The 21,777-nt window shown below is 40.1% G+C and overlaps 1 protein-coding gene across 1 annotated transcript in view; it reads left to right on the top strand.

Annotated features, from left to right (window-relative positions):
• LOC104960528 (pyruvate carboxylase, mitochondrial) overlaps window positions 1-21,777 on the top strand; it is a 251,396-nt gene that overhangs the window by 121,986 nt on the left and 107,633 nt on the right. The window contains exon 12 of the mRNA XM_010788608.1: window positions 16,705-16,887. Coding sequence (XP_010786910.1) covers window positions 16,705-16,887 — 183 coding nt within the window. The remainder of the gene's footprint in view (window positions 1-16,704; window positions 16,888-21,777) is intronic.

The following is a 21,777-nucleotide window of genomic DNA, read 5'->3' as shown; positions in this document are numbered from 1 at the left end:
CATTTGTTCAGCATTCTCTTATTTGCAATTCAGAAAAAATGTTTGCCTGAATATTTAAAACCCATGACTGGCATCCTAGAGACAAGAGTGCATTTGGGTAACATTTGGGTTTTACATTTTAGAAGAATCATAATGAAAAATACGCCGGTAAAATGTGCCTGTAGAAAACGGCTTATGCCACAATAGGATAGCAAGATAGTCAGTTTAGCTTCGGTTGCTATGCTAACATCCCCCATTTTATACCAGAGAAACTTTCATAACAGCGTTGCGATGCCAAGCAGCGGGCAGCACTGCAGCGGTCGGTAAATGCCGCTGAAACACATTAATAAACAATGAACCACGGCACTCTGGAGAAAAGTATAAGGGTTGAGAAGTTGGAAGTTATTTAATGTGATCTGGCTGCTTGTGATTAAAAGCAACACGATCATCGACCCGACGCAGTCCCCCATTGTTGTTGTTGTGAGCGCCGTCAGGGAGAAAATCAGCGACGGTGACGTCATGACGCAGCCGTGGCTGCACCAGTCGGGCTCTGGGCGGTGTGAACAAAACGGGGGCTGAAAAGAAAAACCGGTTCTGAACCAGAATAGCGCAAGCACGGAGCTAGAACGGGAACCGCGTTGGTGTGAAAGGGGCATATGTTACATTGTGCTTCTATTTGCTCGTCTAACCATTGTACGTGATGAGGATCATCTCTAAACGGTTGAACAGCAAACTAATCAGAGCAGACTGTGCTCTGGTTTTAGACAGAGGGTGAAAATAAGTGCTACAGCACAGATAAAGAATGTAAACATGTCACAGTCGAGGCACATAAATAAATAAATACACTTGAAAGTGACATGAAGCAGAAAAAAATGGTAGATGTGTCCCTAAACCCAACAGGAGGAGAGAATAGAGACCATGAGGATTATGGATGAATGGTGAACTAGTTTGATGATAATTCAATAACATGTCACCACTTGAACAAAAATCCAAGTCATCCATCAGGATCAAAAAGCAATCTATCACATTTAAGCTGTTAACACTCACAACATAATTGTATCAATTATTTAATTTCATGAGAAATGCATTTTGCATTATTCATTTTAGTCTGATCTCCGTGTTGAATATAGGCAATGACTCAGGCCCAGACACACAGTATGTGAACTACAGGCTGATCTTGACAATAAGTGCTACCTCTCAAATCTAGGCTACCTACAAATGTGCCTGGTTCAGATGACATTCTCTCCCCAGTTAAGTATGTCATTCTGTAGAAAAATTGCTGTAACTACATGCAGGTGTAAAATGGTCTTGCAGCATTGTAAGTGAAAGTGTGGTTGTTGAGCATGAATAAAAAAGGCAACAACAAAAGGCAATTTCATTTTGCACTAGTTTTGCCAATATTTCCTAATCCTGATTCTTTTATGTTTGTTTATGTCCCAGTTTCGTCTTTTCACTGTTTATTCATTCTTTAAAAATACCCCACATACAAAACAAGGCTTTTTCAATCCCTCTTAGAGCCTGACCCTGTGTGTGTCACCTTATCACGTTTCACCCTTCTCTCCCCTAACTCAGAACCCATTCTTGCAAAGTTCAACTGTTTTATCGTCAAGCAAAGCTGAACTGGCAAAGGCTTGCAAGTCTCAAAGGCCTGGAAGCACATGACAGATAGACAGAGGGAAACAGAGTGTGTAAGGGGAATCGACAAAGAGCACAGGCGCAGTGTAGTCAAACAGAAATACTGGGAGCTAAAAAGGCAAAAGTTGAGGGGAAAAGAGGTGAGAGCAGAGTAAAATGCAAGAAGAGTAAGTTAAGGGTGGAATGCAAATCATAAGGAGAAGAGACATCGTAAAAAGGGAGAGTAAAAATGAGGTACGACAAGCAAAGGTCAGGTAAGAGGTTTTTAAGATGGGAAAAATAGCTGGAAGAGAGATTAGGGGTTAGTTATGGGTGGGATCGGTGCAGTTTGGGGAAACATTGTTGTACAAGCCATGTAACTGGTAGCCCTCCCCTTCATTCAATCAGGGCACTCAGGGGGAGGAATGGGAGCAACTGGGAGAAGAGGAGGAGAGAGAGCAAAGTGCAGAGGCATGGAACTGCTTCAATCTACCTCAATCAAGAATTATCTGGAGGTTCAGTCTAAATGTAAGCTTCTAGATCTGTTTTTAAAAGGACTAATTAAAGACCCACACTTGGGTTTTACATACTAGGGGTTACCCTGGTACAGTATTTCACTCAGACTTTAACAAAGAAGCATTTTCTTAACACCATGTCTAAAACATTGCAAATTTCATTTTCCCAGAAAAGAAAGATAACAGCATTCTCTAAATAAAATTCTAGGACAGAGAAGGAAAGAGGTGCTGTGATTTATGTTAACATGGACTAGGACAGTGACTCAGTCTGAGGAAGTTTAATACTGGTTATGTTTCCTATGGTTTATCAGCAGCAATTTGGTGAACAATTTGACAAATTACTGAAATACACAGAGAAACCAAAAAGTCAGAGCAAAGCAATTTGCCAAAACCTCTTCTCTACAGGTGAGTGCTGAGCTGCACACCCTGTCCCTGCCATGCATTCGTCAGCTTCGTCTAAAAAATAAAAAAAAGTCTATGAAAAACCTTCTACAGTGTGATGTGAAAACTGTAAGAGAAGTTGGCACTATGGCAGGCAGGCAGATGGTGCAAACTGACAGGGAAATGACAAGATGGAGCTCTATTCAGTCCACATGTGTTACCAGAGAGCAGCAAACCTGGGCAACACCTTCATACTGTGCTACATGTGTGATATGATGAGAATGGGAGCAGAAGAAGGAAATAACTGGGGGCCACATAAAGGGTAGCAAAAGGTGGGTCACAACGAAAACCAATCGTAAGTTTAATAATGACAATGTTAGACGTACTAAACACATTCCATACTTTAACAGAAACTAACAAAGTGATGGGTCATCAGCGTACGGTATATAAAAAGGATCATTTCAATTCAACTATCTGCAATGAGCATTTAAACGTCTACTTCTTCTATAGGATGGATATATAATGTAAACATGACAAGGAGTCATTTTGCAGCTAAAGTACATTGTACATACTTGTAACAGACCTTTAATGGAATTGGAAAAAAGATGTCCATCTTATGCAAGTCTCAGACTTTCTCCATTAACTGATGAATCCTCAGTATCCATTGAAACACATTTAACATATGATGATGATCTGCATTGATAATTAAATTAACTGTGACAAAAGCACAGGTATCTTGCTGTTCAAGCACAATCTTTTTTCCCCCTTTCTCCTTGAACACCTCGCTGTCTGCCATTTTCTCTACATTGCTCCCATCTCCTTAGGTACTGATTCAATGCTCTTCTTCCTCTCATCTGACTCTTCCCCTCAGCGTGTCTCACCCTCCTCCTTTTGGTGAGTTCTGACCCACTCTGCCTCAACCCTATCGACCGGCATTCTGTTTATAGTGTAAATGTATATTTTTCTGTCCAGTTCCTCCTCCTCCTCCTCCTTCTGGCCTCCTAAACATAATTGCTCTACATCTAAAACATCCTTTCATCCATCCTCTCTGCTGCAAATAAGGATTCTCTATCCCATCTCCACCCGTCTCAAACCTTTAATGCCAAAACACCATAACCACTTGAAATTAGATGACATACACAAAGGTGCAATCCATTATACTCAGGCATAAGAACGTTACCAATTGTGTTTTCAATCTGGTTGATTTTGCTTATGACCCCACTGTCTGGCTCCCCGGCTCTCACAAATACCCTTCACACACTACAAAGAGCGGTAAATTAATGAGCTACATTTTTATCAGGGAAACTAATGAATTAGCCAGTGAGGGATAATAGGAAACTGGATACGGATGATGTGACGGATAAGTGCGTTTGTGTGAGTGTAACGGCCTGGTTATGTGCAGCGATGTAAATGTGCGTGGGCATGAGAGTCTTTATTTCCTCACAAGGACAAAAGCCTTTTGATCATAACGCCAGAGCCTTGATCTACCACTGCAGCAATGTAGCATGCACCACACACTGTCTTAGCCTCCTTATTTCAGTTTTTTCTCCAATCACATCCACCGCCAGATCCGTCCAAAGTGCAACTGTGCACATCTGCAAGAACAAATTAGTTTGAATCCCTGATTCATTTCCGCCCTCTTTTCATCTCAATGTTTTTTCCCCTCCTGCTCTGACAATCGTAACATCTATATGAAAAGAAAATGTTCTTTATTCTGCAGCATCTTGACTTTTATAAAACTTTCAGCTCAGTGGTTGAATTATATATTGCAACTATCAATATACAAGATTTTTTTTGATGGAAAACTTTCAGAAATGATGTGTCAAAGTATAACTGTGTGTGTATGTCTGCCTCTAGGTACGCTCTGATGGGCCCAGACTTCTGCTGAGCACATCAAAGGCCAACTTCACTCTCACATCAAAAGTGAGCTTTACTGTGGATGGATCGAGGTCTGATCTCTGTCCAGCCTGTAGTCCAGAACGATCCACTCCACCCGACTTCAGCTTATTTTAAGTGCACTTTTCCCAGAAGACTCTTTACTCTTTACAAGGTTAGGAATAACATCTTAAAAACAGAGACAGTGACGAGGTAAAAGTAATTGATTTAGGTTTTTAAAGGGTTAAATCAAAATACATCATTCTTAGCTATAAACTGGAAACCAGGCGGCGTGGTTTCAGTGAGCTATAGCTCTGGTATTGAATAAATAATTTCAGTTATGTCTGTTGTTATTGATCAGATCCAAGTAATAATTTGAGTTTTTATAACAATTTTCAGCATTACCTCTGAAGTGTGGGAATAGAATAATTGAACCATGGGGTAAAGGTGTGAAAGCAGCATTTCCTCACCTGAATTGGTGCTACAGAGTCGATTGACACCTAGAAAGGGTGCTACAGAGTCGATGACACCTAGAAAGGTGCTGTCTTTGTTAACGTGATAAGCTTTACCTTTGTGAGAGCATAGGGAGAGGATGATTATAGAGCTGATGATGAATTACTAACTTTGCTCTCTTTGGCAGGGATACTCATATATAGGCGGCGTAAGAAGACACACATTTAGTCAAAGATAGATAGAGCCGTTTTGGAGAGGATTAAGATATGGAAAGATGGTTGAAAGAAAGACCAAAGAGCAAAAGACTGCTGTGATGTCTTGAGACAGCCTGAGAAAAACCCAATGGATCAATCGTGTTGTCAAGTCTATGTTTGGTGCGTTTAATACGATGTTAAAAGGTCTCAAGATCTGAGGTGAACTCTGATATTTCATACAGAAGTTTGATGTAGGGTACGGTTGGAAGTTTGTGTTAAGATCAGAAAAGAGGACATTTAAAGTATTTTAAATGGTAAAAATGTTATGCGGCTTCTGGGATGAAAAGAGTATGTTCTGTTGGCACAGCTGATATGGGAGAATTAAGTCCAACCAAAGTGATATCTGTGGATAATGGTTCAAAAATATTATAGCCATGTTCAAGGATTAGCTCATGTGCATAGTCTAGAAAAAGATGTTCTCTTTTGGTTGAGGGTTTGGATGTAGAACACCTTGATTAATAGAAAGGGAACTTAGTGAATGTGTTGAGAGGTCGTGCCTATAAAGTGGACTTGTAGCATAGTGACAGAGTATTATGATTATGGGAAGAAAGAAAAATACAAAGAATAGAGTTGCAGATTGGGAAAGCAGCCAGACCATATGGACATTACATGAACCAGAAGACAGAACAAAAAGTAATCATAATAACGATCATCATCATCAGACTGCAATGCACCAGCAGGTACAACTAGACCAGAAATGTGTCATTTTTCAAATGTTACTTATTTTTTTAACAGTTACGCTCCAGGTCCTCCCTACACATGCACCCTCGTTATCTCCGCCTCTACATTTCTGTTTGGTAAGCATTGAATTCTGAAGTATACCACACGCTGCGCCCCGACACAATTACCTCCTGTTAACTTCTCCTGGACTGGATTTCATCTTTGTTCTATCATCTTCCTTCTAATATACTCCCCACTTTACTTCGTGTCAAACAATGAGATGTTCACTGCCCAGGGTACTATTAAACTTTGAAACTCATGTGTGGATTAAAGTCCCTTACAGCACAGTTGTCCTCATTACCCCTACCTCCCTGTACGCAATCCATTATTCATCCACCCCCCTTTCCATCTACTGCCAGTGACTATAGTGGCTTTTGTTGCCATCAGTGTTGCTTTGAAATTCAAAATCTGTGGTTTTTTAGCTCGCAGTCCCTGGCTGGACTTTTATTTATAAAAGCATGTGTTATATCAGCTGACTGGCCAAACAGTGTAAATAGAGTCTCTCGCCCTGGAGCTCACACTCATTATTCTCACGTAATGTAGGGACCCAAAGCAAACACTGCGTGCCTCTGACACCATGGGAGCCAGGCGCTTTAAAACATGTTCTTACATGGGAACCCTGTCTGAGAGGATGTTGACTGTCACCCGAGGGGCCGGGCTCATAAAACACACTGCTGTTTGTTATGTGATCTAAAGCAAGCACAAATAATGGAGGCTGGCATAATGTCCATTTATTCTGTGAGAGCTTCTGGCGAGGGTCAAACGGGGACAAACTTAAATCAGGGCGGACTTACGGAGCATGGCGCCGAGCGTTAAGAATCTGACACCTCCAGATGCTCAGGAGGGAGCGGCTGCTTTCGCCAGCAGCACGCACTGCGCTGAGGTTTCCAATGCCAGGTTCAGAGGCTGAAATTCAATTAAATTGATTCAACTCCAAATATGCTGACCTTTACAATGTGCGTGCAATAAGATCGTATTGACAGGGGTGGAAGTTATAGCATCGACTATTTCAGTGTGCAGAAAGAATGGAGAAAAGTTCATTTTGAGTTTACGGTCCAGAAATCACAGGCATGGCAGAAGATAGAGGACGGGAAAAATCAGATTAGCACATTTTTATAAATTGGTATAATTAGCTGTTTAGTTCTTGATTTCTGCAGAATCCCAATTATCTGCCGCGTAGAAAATGCTACCACTGTCCAACTGAGCGCTGCAATAAAATTGCCTTCAATGTGAAATGACATTAAAGCTTCTGGTCCTTGGGTCTAAATACAATGCAAGAAATATAATGAATTATCTGAATTGCACACTGCTATATAACATTTAAGACAATTTAAAAACCCTTTATTACTGAGGCTGAGTGATTAAAAACAAGACCAATACTCTTCCTTATTACTCAGGGTCGATGACACATTCATCCACACCAAAGAAGATCCAGACTTTAGAAATTCTCTGAACTAGACCCCCAAGAAAACTGAAAAAAATCAGCAGGTTTGCGAACAGAGTACCGGCCCATTGTTCATGACACTTAATGGAAGAGTCTATCATGGGCCACTAAAGAACCCATTACATTTTGGAGTAGTTCCACACATTATTTTTCACTTATGAAAGACCTTTCGCAGAGGACTATGCTCTCAAAGTGCCCCTTTTAGTTTGAATTTGTAAAGGGGGCTTTTTGAAGCTAAACGTTGACTTAAGTTGCTCTTTAATAATACTTCTTTTTTTTTAAACATTTGGTGTCCTTTGAAATAAATGGGTATTATGAGTTGGGACCCAAACGGAGAAAATGTATTCCACAGGACTCCAGGGCTCAGACTGATTAAAACATATTAGTACTATTATGTGGGGCACTGGCATAAACAGGCCCTGAATTCCCCCACTGCTCCCTGCTCCCCGTCCAGAGCCAAAGCGGTGTTTCTCCGTGCCAACAGGGGGAGACGGCGGCGTGTTGACACGTGCATTAGACATCATGACAAACATTCCCTTCCACTTCCTCCCAAAAGCTCCAGATCATCCCCATTACTANTGTCCAGCTAACCAATCAGAGCAGACTGGGCTCTGGTTTCAGATGGAGGGTGAAAAGAGGTGCTGAAAGCTCTTTATTTTTCTCATAATTGCCTGTGCTGCAGCACCTCTTTTCACCCTCCATCTGAAACCAGAGCCCAGTCTGCTCTGATTGGTTAGCTGGACAGCTCTATTGTGATTGTTCAAAGGCTTAGAGATTTGTTGAAAATGTCCTACACAATGTGTTGCGCAAGCCACTGGAAGCGCAAGTGTAACATAGTGATGTCATTATGTTACTGAGTAAACAAAGGAGTCCAATGGAGGCGTTTCAGGCAGTGGGGGGGGGTAGTGTGTGGGAGAGAAACTCCCTGTGGATGGAACTTTTGGATTTTAGCCCTTGCTGATCGTCTGTCGGTAAAAATGCGCTTCAACAACTCTCTGTAGATCCTTAAGTTGAATGCGTGAACCATTTTACTGTAGCAGCATCGCTATAAGCACTGATCTTTGAGAAATAAGTAGTTTTCTGCATGTTTGCAATGGGGTTTATTTGTATTGAAAGGAGCATATTTTGGGCCAAATCAATGCATACACTGTAACATTTTTGGCTGTACATTTGCAGTAAATTACTGGCTACTAGTTGCATGGATTTCCCAGTAATTTACTGTAAATATTTCACAGTAATTACTGTAGATATTTTACAGTAAATTAGAATAAAAGTACAACTACATACTGTGACTTAACAGTTGACATGGCCATGGAAGTACTGTGATATAGCAGTACAGAGCTTTTCTACAGACTGTGTGTCTTACATTAGTCCTGGACATGTCTACATAGACATCCACTCGAAGTCAAGGAGTTTTCTAAAGAATGTGCTGACATGGGGGTTTATAACGCCATGCTTCATTTAATTAAAGGGGAACAAAATGCGTTGAATTGCAATGGTAATTTGTTGCCATCACAGAGGATGGTCTGAATACAGTATTTTACAGTGAAGTAATTCAGTAACATCTTGTGAAATCCTGGTAATAATGTATCCTGTAAATGTCACAGTAATTAACTGTCTGCATTGATTTCACTGTAAAATTCAAAATTACAGTATTATATTGTGAACATTACAGGTAAAGACTGTAAAGTGGTAAAGGAGTAATTTATTGTAAAATATTACATCTAAATATTGTGAAATCATGGTAATATTTTACAGTGTAGCTGAAGTAAGAATAGACAACTATTTTCCTGAATAAAATGATTGTGAACATGCTGGTCCAGGGGCCTCACCATGCCAGATTTTAATTCAGCAAGTTGCAGTTACATTATACGGACAAGCATTCAAGTCAACTGAGACAGCAAGACACCCTGTCAAAAGGATATGAGTAATTCAATCCATGAGGTGGCCAGATCTTTCAGTCGCTTCAAATAAACCATCAACAAATTATTTGGTAGTCAACCCACTTACGCATTTAGCCATGGAAAGAAAAAGTAGGAGGATGCTTTTGAGATAAAAACTAGTGACCAAGTTTTAAAGTATGCACTAGATACTGTGTCAAATAAGTTAAAGTTGTATTGGAAGTAATGATGTAACCAAGTCCAAGGCAACATCAGGCTTGACTAAAACTAAATATAACAATAATGTAGATATTATTTTACTGGATTGTTCCGTATTAACCATCACCTTGGTAAAAACTAAAATGATGGAAATATTTGTTTAAATGCAGCAACATATGGGTCTAAACACGTATTAATATTCTAGTATATAATGCATATTATTTGCCCCAATTATCGCATCCCGATCCAGATATTTGTGTCAGCATCTGCCCAATATCGGTGCATTTCTTATTTCAAGTAGATTTTATTTTGGTTTGTCTCGCTTTGGTGTGCTTTCCCAGCCCTAAAGTCTTCTTGGAAACTCAAATGGTTGAAATGGGCCGTGAGGGTGAGTTTTGATCTTGGCCTCATCCAGTTTGTATCCTGTAATACAGCTAGACCATATGAAAAGGCTAAAAACAACAGTATAACGTTTTAATGATGTCCATTCCAAAGAAGTAGTTTTATATCATTTTGGAGCTTGCCTCCAACAATTACCGGAAAACAAACTTTATTCTCTCCGTCCTCCCTGCCTCGCTTCCTTCCCTGACTTCTCACCTCGCCACCGCTCTCCCTGCCCGCACACATCCGCACGGCTCGACTTCAAACATTAACATGGCACTTATATTCTCTTCTCTCCTCATCTCTGTGTGTTGTTCTGTCTCCTTCCCTTTATTACTCTCTTTACCTCTCTGTGCCTCTGCCTCTCTGTCTGCTCCTCTGCCTCTCTAATTGCTACGCTATCAGTATGAGCTCAGATATTGCTGTCACTTTCTGTCTGTGTGCATCCTGCAGGAGCATGTTGTCTCGCTGTTTCCTCTGCATACATTAGCTTCCGGTGCATGTGTGCTTTCTCCTTCAACTCCATACATAAACAACACCTAACAAGGAAAGAGGCAAAATAAACTGGGAATGACAGTTGGGGGGAAAGCCGTGGGAAAGGTTAGGGAGGGGAAAGGGAGATAAATGAGGCTTAGTAGAGGAGTCCATCCTGGGAACATGGGATACGACAAAATGTACTTAATGGCATAGAGCTTCTTGGAGAGATTTCACTGTTGTTACAAGTTGGTGTGGAATGCCTGAGGAGTTGGGCCATTACCAAGCTCCATTACTTTAAGAACGTTTGAAGGATCAGTCATTGCTTGAAACCACCAGAGTCCCTCTAATCAAGCCCATTCTATTTACAAGTGATTATATTTAAATAAGGAAGCAGGCAGCAATCTACTGGAACATTCACAAACACTTTATATTTACAACATATTGCAACATTGGGACGAATCAGTGAGTCATTTATTTTCTTAACATTTACTGTTTAGTCTGGCTTAAATCTTGCCAAGATGAACATATTTTCAATTGGATTTGACCAAACTAGTAAAAACTAAGCTTGAGAGATGTATTCTGAGATGAATTTGTGTATAATGTTTACAATAACTAAATATATTTGGAAGAGTAATGGCTAAATTGTAAACCTCAATGGCTAATCTAACCAAAACAATGTAGTTCAGCAAGAGCCAAGATCTGTCATGCAGACCATGATATACTGCACAAAAACAACATAATTCATTCCCCTCAAAGCTGCACTGATCAATATTTATATAATAGCAATAGATCCAGTGAGTATGTACAATGAGAGATTGGTTGCTCATTGTGAGAAACTAACAGAGAATCCCTATCCTTATGTTGTATTTGGGCAATTGTTTGTATATGTTAGCCATGTCAGTTTCATATGTCAGCATGAGACCAAATAAATGAATTAATGTACTTTCAAAGAAGGCAGCTGTGAAAAATGCAAATAAAAAGGCAATTCAAGTCTTGATAACACACATAATAGTCAGTAGAAACTTGTGTGTAGAGTCAATCCGATGAGTGGATGTCGAGGAAATCCTTCCTTTTTAAAATTAGATTAAACGGAATAAACGGTTTTGAGGAGATTTCATGAGTCCTTTGGATAAATGGAGTGTAATAAAATTCTTCTCTTTGGCTAAAGAGAGCCATTTCTCTTGTTCATATATAATTCAGCAATGGCGAGTGTGATATTTATCTCCATGATAAATAGCAAGGATCTGAAGCAAAGCCACTGTGACAAATGCACACACATTCCATATATGGAGTTATCTCCCAATTGTTTTGTAAAACCTCCTCTGGCAATGTGTCCAACATGAGCTTACACTATGTGTTTCTTTCCTTAAATGAATATTCAGATAAATTAAGAACACCACATTTTTTGAATTTTATCCAAACGGTTTTCTTGTATATCAATGGAACTGTGTAACTTCACTTTTCATGCTGTTGGCCTTCTTTTATTTCCATTTTCCACTATCCACCAAACACTAAGTTTTATGACTCAGGCCTCTGAAACCAATCCAGAAGCCATTTTGACAATTTTAAAAATCCAAGAGCATCAATGGAGAAATCGACTTTGTAGCCTGAAAACAAAAGTATTGAGAATTCAGATATATCAATTGCAGGGAGGATTTGTAATGTACCCATGGCAGTTATTTCACATCAGAGAAATACACCGCTGACCTTGTGTCTGATATACTTCAAGTACTGAGAATGGAAAGGGGATTTACACGGCGAGATGGTGACAGATAAATAACAAGCAGGAACAAAGGAGTCTTTCACAAAATGCAGAGTAAAGTGTGTCAACCACACTGAGAATCCAGTGAGCTAACAAGTAAGCAATAAACTAAAGGTCCTGATGTTAGCTTGTTTACTTCTGTTTGTGTGTATTGACTGATAAACAGGGATCTATAGGAACAAAGGGGTGGATTATTATAAATAAGGAGCCAGCATCAGGTGAATGTGAAGGACAATGGGAAGGCACCTTTCCAATTCCTTACCACTTCCATTATTAACAGGCCTATCTGTGGCTAGCGTGAGAGAAAGGGATGTAAGACGGAGAGAGACACTGACATGGAGAGAGTGTAAGAGATGAAAGTGGGGTTTCCGTGTAAGACAGTGCCCTGGGCTGAAAGAAGCCGACACCTTGACTTTAATTATTAAAACGCTACTTGGCTTTCCCTTCACCTGCTGCCGTACTGTATCTCTTTCTCCTCTCTGTTTCTGCAGGGTCTTCAGTGGAACTGCATTGGTTTGTGTCCCACTTGTGTGCGTGTGAGATAAAGGGACTTCCTCGTCTCTGCGGGCTGTTGTTGTGGCACCATTCATCTCTTATATCTATATGCCCCAAGGCCAAAATTAATACGCTTTATATTCACTATGCACAGAGGCACGGCATAAAAGTGCATTACCCCTCATTAGCACATAGTAGAGAAAAGTAAATATGGAAATGCTTCCACACATAAATAATGAACAAAGAACAGTTTTTGGGAAGTCATTGTTGGAAATTCTCTCACATGGAACGTCGTGTGAGATCCATTTAACTCGAAACCTGAAGGCCATGCAGGACACATGGGAAAACCCTCTGGAATAAAATCAGTGTTGTTTTTATTTCCCTACAAAACAACCTCCATCTGAGTGGCTCCAATAACCTAGGCGCTGCTAGTTTGCTTGGTTCCAGTCGGACTACACATCCCATACGTCTGTGCACTAAAGTGTAACAGCTAACATCTGTCTTGCTGCTGTTTGATTAGTCTCCTGACACAAGCAGGACAGGATTGTTTACAGTCAGGAATTGGATTTACAATAATGTTGGACAATATTTCAGGACAAAATATCTTCTGTGTCTGCACATGAAGTTGCTTCATTGCTGTCCAATGCCTTTAACAGTATGTATATATATATATATGCAAATGTATGCACTATATCTTGCTCCTTTGTCTGGCTCCAGTTCAATGAGAGTCTGCAATGCTACCTCGGGCTTATAGAAGGTAGTGGGTGTATTTAGTATAATTATCATGCTTAAAGGTTTGTGATGCAACTGGTGCAGTGTAATATAGAGCCGTTTTGGGGGCGAATAAACAAATTAAGCTTTGCACGATGGGGCTTTTGGCCTTGGCGAAGCTACCTTTGACTTTTCTTGGCAGCATCCCAGATGCAGAACCTGACTCAAAGACTGCTGGGTGGCCCTGACGAGTTCAAACATTTCACTGCAACTGCAAGTCAGCAACAAAGGCCGGGATGTCAGGCAACAGAAGTGCCTCGGAGCCACTCACTGATCCTCCGCATTCCCCTTTTATCACTTTGTTCTGGATAAAAGTGTTAGCCAAATGCCTAAACTGTGTGATTATTCAGCTGAAATATTGTTGCTTAAAAATAGCCTTGATGCTTTGTCGACTTGTGTGGATGCAGAGACAGAATAAGTCAAAGCTAATAGGGCAGCACCAGTTTCAGTGTGAGCTATGAATGCTGTTTTACTGTGTATTCTCCAAGCGTTTTGACATGAAATGCAAAAATGTACAAATAAACACAGGGCAGCCGTCCGACAGCCCTCAGTGTTGTGTGTAGTATGCTTGGCTTGCGGCGTTAACTGGAGGCAAAGAACAATTGTAAAACATGCTTTGTTCACAGTAAGGAACCATTTAATGAAAAGAGAGGCAAAGTAAACAGAGTGTAGATTTTCCCAGGGGCATTTGGGACTGTTGGCGACCGCCTCAAGTCTTGTGTGTAAACAATGTGCCTCAGAGTTGGCTAAAAATATGGTTGAAAAACAACGATAAATGTGGCCATCATAAATTCAAGTCTAAAAAACACTTCTGTGGGCAACAGACAAACTCTGGAAAGGAGAAGTTATAAATAAACGTTGCACTCATTTATTTTTCCATTCCTGTTGTAACCTAGTTTCCAATATTTTTGTTATTCTGAGAGTGGTGACTTCCTCCAGCCATCAGCGCCTATTTTGAACAATTGTGCCCACCTACAATGGAGTCAGTAATTATTAAAAACATGATTGTGTCCTCAGTAAACCCTTTGTGTAAGCACAGCTGTTGAATCTCTCTTGATCATTGCACATCTTTTTAAAGGTTTCCTTATTCTAATAGTGTCCTTCTGATATACCTAACCTACCCTTTGAATTTAAAACCACTATGCAGAGCAGCTTGCAGAGTTATTCACATGCACGCCAGAGAGCGCAAGTGTGGAACATGGGAATCTATTTCGGTGACACTTGAAGTGCTGATGACCTGCCTCGGGCCTTTAAAATCAAAGGGGAGTGCCGGACTTTATTAAAATGGCAGCCTGGAAATGGGGGCTTTGAGCCTTGAAACAGCACAGTGCTCAGGTAGGGGCCGTGTGCGTGGGAAGGAATACTCGTGGCAATGTCCTCTGCTACAGAATCTCATTCATTTACAGTTAGATATGCAGTCCCTTTCAACTCAACCTCCATTTCATATTAAAAGATCAACTCCTCCTCGGTGATATGATTAAGACATATTTTAAATATGAATCCCAATTGGAAAATGCATGAATATCCACTGGAAGCAGTGATTTAGCATTCAGCTTGATGGTATATTGATGGGTGCTTCCTGTGCTACATTTGATGTTCATTGTATGTTTGTGTCTATTGGTTTTGCCTATTTAGCATATTTAGATTTTTAAGACAAATACTGCAGCATTGGAATATAACATGGTTGTACAGCAATGTTTTTATAGGTTGTCCGAGCATTTTGCTGCTACACTGTAGGCCATTTGTCATCATACTAACTTGCATTACTGAGGGAAGTGTTTTTCTTTATAATTTCCAGCCCCTGGAGACAGACAACATTGCACGAAATAACACACACAGCCAGCACTCTCAATAAAACGGTGTCTTGTAAAGGGCATAAGGATGATAAACACAATATTGTTGGCCATAAAAGCTCCACACTGTCTGAAAATATCACCAGCACATCGTCAGTGTGGCACAACATTGTTATAATTATAATATCTAGTCATCTTCCTCTTCCAGGCCTCGAGGGGCTCCATATGTTGTGGTGTTGGACAGTCCTCACATCTCCGTTCCTCCTCTCCTGCCAAGTGCTCTGGGGCACTGCAGCCTTTTCCGCCGCTCACTCATCTCTTGCTTGTTTTCCCTCGCCTCTCATGTCTGTTTATTTTGCTCTTCTTTCATGTGTTTCTGCCATTGTCTTCCAGGTTAATTTCCGCTCAGGCTACAACAATAGATGCTTTACATTCCCGCGTCTTTCACATTACACTCCGCTTACAAGCCATTAACAAATTCTTTGAAGGGTGTTGATATATTAAAGTGAGGAATGAAACAGCCTCTGCACTGACATATTGAACTGACGAGAGTAAAGATAACCATTTCACTCTAACTCTTGCACAATTGGAAGGATTAGCAACAAATTATTTATAGGTGTCTGGCATTTAGAGTAAAATTAAACAAAACATACGACAAAGGTCCAAGGCTGCAATCCAAATGGACACATAAAGACACCACCATGCATCATTGCACCTCTCAATCAATGGATACATGCTTTATAACCTCTAGTTAGCTCAACCCTTTAAATAACGCTAATAACAGAAGAAGAGCAGTTGCATGTAGTTGACACAAGTATTAGTGTTTCCTCTAAAGAATATCAGGTTTTAAAAGACTCAGAGTACTGGACTGTGATGCGTGGGACTACATTAATCCAAATGAAAACACTTTCTCTTAAATTGACAAATGATGGTGTATTTTCATGCCAGCTGCAGCAGAAACCAACTTAATAAAATAAACAACAACACTATATTATATTTATATTCTCTCTGTGCTGATGAACACTGATTCATTCATTGTGTTTTGCGGACTTTCTCTTTAGGAAGTTAAGTATGACAAAGTATTTTGCGTATCCATTTTGTTTTGCGGTTCATATTTAATGTCATTTTTACATTTGTAATACATCTCATTCAATCCTATTTGTATTTATGTAGCCGAGTACAACAAATTAGTCGGGGTGCTTCATTGTGTGTACAGCACATGACACCTTAAAGGGCCTCTTTTATACAATTGTTATTTTCACCCTCTGTCTGAAACCAGAGCCCAGTCTGCTCTGATTGGTTAGCTGGCTGGCTCTGTTGTGATTGGTCAACCGCTTAAAGATGTCCCGCCCCTTAGCTTTTCAAGGTCAATGTGTTAGAATGCTAGCCAAGAGAAGCGTGTGTGTTGCGTATTGAGACCAATTACATGCACAAAAACCTATATAACACATTACAGGAAAAGGAGAACCCCCCCAAAATCATAATTGGCCCTCTAAAATCACAACATAGACTATCTAAATGTCAATGATAATTTGAACGTATATTAAAAAAAAAGATGGATCATTGAGGACGTCAACCATTTTCCAGGTGCCGCTGAAAATAATAATGTGGGCGTCAGGCAGGACTACATCAACATGAGATATTTTTATCATATTTAGTCACTTACCCCTCCTCTGTTCTCTTCCTGCCAGGTTTTCCGAAGCGGCGAAGGCATGGGCATCCGCCTGGACAGCGCCTCGGCCTTCCAGGGGGCCGTCATCTCCCCCCACTACGACTCCCTCCTGGTGAAAGTCATCGCCAGCGGGAAGGACCTGCAGACTGCAGCCTCCAAGATGAGCCGAGCCCTGGCCGAGTTCAGAGTGCGAGGGGTCAAGGTAGGACATTCAGCCACGTGTGTTTGATGCCGCTTTGTGTGGGAATTTTAAAGTTATCGCTATGTGTGAGAAAATGCTGACCTCTTCAGATGATGGAAAAACTTGGTGGATAATGTCCAAGTGCTGTGTTATCAACCTGGAAAATAGGCAATTGTCATGGACTCCAAATGATTGACATGAGGTATTTTGACAGCAGCGATGGTTTATCTGCTGTGAATGGATTCATGAGAGCCCATCTCAAACTATTGGAGACAGTCGTGCATGGTTAATGGTACGATGCAGGGAAAACCTTGAGAAAGAAGGACATCTTTATAAGGTTTCTTCGTGGTGAAGCAGCTGCAGAGAACAACAAGTCACTGCTACTGTAAGTGGCACTCCAGCCTTCTCGGATACTCCTTTCATCTCTTGACATGCTCAGTTTATTCTTTATTTCTGGGTTTTCAGACTAAAAACTAAAGTTGTGTCTGTGCTGAATGCACCCCTGCATAAAGACAGAACTATTGTTTAATCAGCAAGTGCAAACGCTTGTTAGCAGACTCAGTGTCGTCAGCAGAAACCATGTTAACAGACTGAGTAGGCGGCGGTCATTAAAAATAATGATCTGCATTTGCTGTTCATGTACAAGTCATATAAGCTAGTTATATCATGAACCACATGACACCTTTTGAACGGCCTTGAAAAAGTCTTGATTTATACCACTAATATTAGTTTTAAAACATTCAATAAACCTGATAATGTTGTGGAACACAATGTTTAATCAGCCATGCTCATTTATTCTCTGTTTGCCTACTAAAGGTAACCCAGTTAATAATTGAGTTAGATAAAAAAGAAGCACATAATAGATGGTTTGTGGGTCTCCTGCGGTTATCATTCAGATCCCTTCCAATCCATTACAAGTCATTTGCACATTATCGTTTTAATTTTCACCCCGCAATTAAGAATAAACAATTTGCTATCTCATTGATTGTCAGGTAACACAAGGAGCTTTCTCACAACATGTGCCTTTTTATGCCTCGCAGCTTAATGTGAAAAGTGCTGTAGCTATGAATAAAACTGGAGAGATCTTTGACTGGATTAACCAGGCCCATGGTACAACTATTTTCCAATTTCGAGTGGATGCAAGTGAGTGAAATATCAAGGTGAACAGGTCTTGGAAGACAATGAGAGTTGCTTGGGGAAGCATTCTTAGAAATCTCACTGTTTTGCAACAAGAGTGTCAATGAACAGAGGATGAATGTCAGCAGTGGGATTTGTAAAATGATTAGTTAGATCAGTAACAGATAATGTATGTTCTGCTTTGACCAGACTCTAATCAGTAGGTGAAACAATAAGGATCCTCTTGCATGAAGGATATACGTACATCCTTGGTTTAATGAATGGTTTATATGTGTCCTGTTGCTGGTTACCTACCTGTAGTTGGATAAAATGAGGTCTGTTCGAATAAAGGGAACCTGAAAAGTCTTATCAGCTTAGTTCATATTTGTTCCTCAGTCTATTTAGAATTAGTCATGATGAGGTGAAATTGCAAGTGACATTGGTGTTCTCGACTTTAATTTATCGTTCAACTTGGAGTGAACTTTGCAAACTATCAGCAGTGATTTAATAGATTAACTTTCTGACAAGAGTGAGGAACCCAAGACCTGATGAGCGTGTGCACACTGTGCTTTGTCCTGGAAAGTCAACCTAATGTACCTTTCCTCCAGTGGCTCAACATCGAAATCATTTTCTACAGACAAAAGCTGTCTCAGTCTAAAAACATTTTTTTATTTTTGACGAGTTCTGAGCTACCAGGGTGAATACGATTTAGATTTAATTTGCAAAAAAGTATTTTCTATTCTGAACCAGTGTACCGTTACCAAACTTTGTAGCACACTGACACCAACAGAGATGCAAAGAATATAGGATGGCTGTTACAAGCTGTTGAATTAAACATGTTTCCCTGAATGCTGCTGTTGGTGGACTGAGATCATGACAGCTCTTTTAAAAGACTTGAGATTCGAGAAAAACCCGACTGCTTTCTGTGTTATTCTGCCACCAACAAATCTGCCAGTTGTTTAGAGTGGAGCCTGGGTTTATTATGGAGAAGTTAAAATATTCAAGTACTGATGTCTTTAAGTTACTGAAGTGTACATATATATCCTGATGTCTTGTCCTTGCAAGGAATAGATAAGCCACTTTCTTTCACAATAGGAAAGTCACCACGGCTATGGTGGATACTCTTTCTTCACATCAAACCTCACTGTTTATTCCACTTTTAAAATATTCTATGAATTCATTTATTACCAGCTAGAAAAGAAACACTACACCTCAACTTGTGACACCAGGTTGTTTAACTTTCTCATAAGATTGAAAAGCTATCATACATGAGCTTTCTTCAGTTAAAACCACACAGACGTTTGTTCCTGGATTATGTACTAGTACCATATATAATGAACATGTTCCACTACAAGGATATTTCGTTTTTTTTGTTGCTCTAAAAATACATTTAGCTGAAGTGTAGGGTTTCAGATGTGATGTCAGTTTGACGTAAGCACCCTACGTCATTCAGTGGGTCACTCCAAAAGTCCTACACTGTTATCTATCCTAGGGGCTAATTAATTTTCAATCTGATATATAGATATCGGCATACACAGTTAAATATAGTCTTAAGGACTCAGTGCATTTTGGGTGTCAACCACTCGAATACACCCACATATACGGAAGTGACCAATGAAAATGTCTACAGCAATAAATTGTGGTGTTAGTGAGCGGTGGCCTTGGAGATAACTCACTGGTGACATTCCACCATAGCAACAGCATCATTGTTGGCTACAAATCTAAGGCTATTAAGCTTTGGTCTGCTCACAGAGATATGACACAGATGGCTGACATCCTCCAAACTCTGAAGGGTCTGTCTCCTAGTAAAAGAAAATTGGCTACATGGATTCTGAATGCAATGCTTCTCAGTTCATTATTTGAGTTTGGTGGCACCTATAGTCACCATTGATCCTCCGAATGTTAAGTATAGTGTAACCTTTCAGTTCCAGGGAAATCCACAAGTTACTTGCTTGCAGCAAGATGTCATGCTGCTCGTCCTGTGTTGTGTGGAATTAGTGTTTGGCATTTCAGAAAGCTCTCTATATCCCCGGCTTCTGCATGTGTGCGCATTTGTTTGTATGTGTGCGCACATTTGAGGAGCCGTGTGTGTTTTGCAGTGAAATGTCACACAACCAGCCGCAAACAGAGAGAGGGGGAGTGATGGACGGGACATTTTGGCAGGAGGATGAGAATAGATGGATCGAGGAGCAGGGGAAAATTGTAAAAGGGCAATTAAGATGAGAAGTGTGTAACATAAAACAACAAGAAAGGTGGTGCGGCCCAGAGAAGCCCATGCACATGTAGCTGTTGGGTTTTTCGCAGAATGCACATGCAGGTTCAGTTTAGGAGACAGTTTGAATAGTAAAATGACTAAAAACTAATCAAGGTCATCTGAAGTTCACTAGAATGTTTCCTTAAAACCACAAATACAACACAATCGAAATACAGTGCGCTTCATTTGTATCTGCCCACCTTAATTGACCCCTAAGAAGCTGTAACTAGAAAAAGTGAATGCTAAAGTAATGTCTATGCGACTGCACCAAGTTATATTTGACATTTAAAGAGTGAAGTGTGGTGGATAATCATTTATTGTCTGCCTATTATTTCAAAAAATACAAGAGCAAAAGTGTAAAATGAGTCTTCTGGAACCATCAAAAACTCAGCCTGAGGCTACTCATGGTTATATGAATTAATTAGATATCTGATTAAATATGCCAGCAGCAGTTGTCATTTTAACTAACATAATGGACAGTTGGACGGCTGCTTAAGTCTACCTTATTCTAAAATCCAGGAGTCATTATTTAAAAATATGTTTTTGTTATCCCTAACATTCTTAATTGTGCAAAGGAGGATGTTTGTTTCCTCTCTTAATTACACACACAACACATCTGCTTCATGTTAATGCAAACATGGGAGCATCTGTCCTAAGTGTTTTCTCATCACAGAGGATGTTGGCTGATGAGTTCAGAAGCAGACAAATAACCCCCTGCTGCAGAACATCAGATGGTTTCTGTTGATTTGTTTACCTCTGTATTTGTGTGACGGAGATATTTTCTACTGCAAAGGTAGAGAAAGACACATAGAAGTTCCTACAGTGCGCTTCTCCTCACGGCACTAAATATTGTGTAAAGTTTGGTAGAGTCTTCCACAAACTGAGATTTTTGGATTGAAACTGTAGAAAATAAGTACAAGTAACCAAGGCGACATCACTCATTAGTTTGTGGAATATCTATTTGAAGCCTTGACTTTGGCATATTGGCCATATGTTACCATATTTGGATGAAAGGGTAGAAATGAGAAAAGTTGCTGTTAGCGTAGCGAACTCAAAGCTACATGTTATCGCTATCTAGCTAGCTTGGTTAGCATGGCACATCCATGTGCTATTTGTGTTTAATAAAAATAGCATGCATTTAAATAAACAGCAGACCCCTTTTTAAAACCACAAGTTCAAGTAATTTGAGTAAGGATTACATTAATTTTCTCAGATTTCTATACACTTTTTTTGCAAACTGTGGATTTGCTGCTGCTAGCTATTTGACCATTGTTTCAAAAACATTGGCCAGATGTTTCCCCTTGGTGTGTGTGTGTGTGTGTGTGTGTGTGTGTGTGTGTGTGTGTGTGTGTGTGTGTGTGTGTGTGTGTGTGTGTGTGTGTGTGTGTGTGTGTGTGTGTGTGTGTCTTTTAAACCGGGCAGCTTTTCATCACCAATGTTTTTATCGTGAGATATGTTAAACGTTGCTTAAATCCTTCTATTAACCCCATTTATTCCACGAGATAATTAAAACACTAGAAGATGTTAAATAAGAGTAATAC

The sequence above is a fragment of the Notothenia coriiceps genome, unplaced genomic scaffold (genome assembly GCF_000735185.1).
Source record: "Notothenia coriiceps isolate Sejong01 unplaced genomic scaffold, NC01 NC01_scaffold00031885, whole genome shotgun sequence".
Taxonomy (NCBI): Eukaryota; Metazoa; Chordata; class Actinopteri; order Perciformes; family Nototheniidae; genus Notothenia; species Notothenia coriiceps.
Note: the sequence above shows the minus strand (reverse complement) of the source record. Positions and strands in the feature narration are given on the sequence as shown.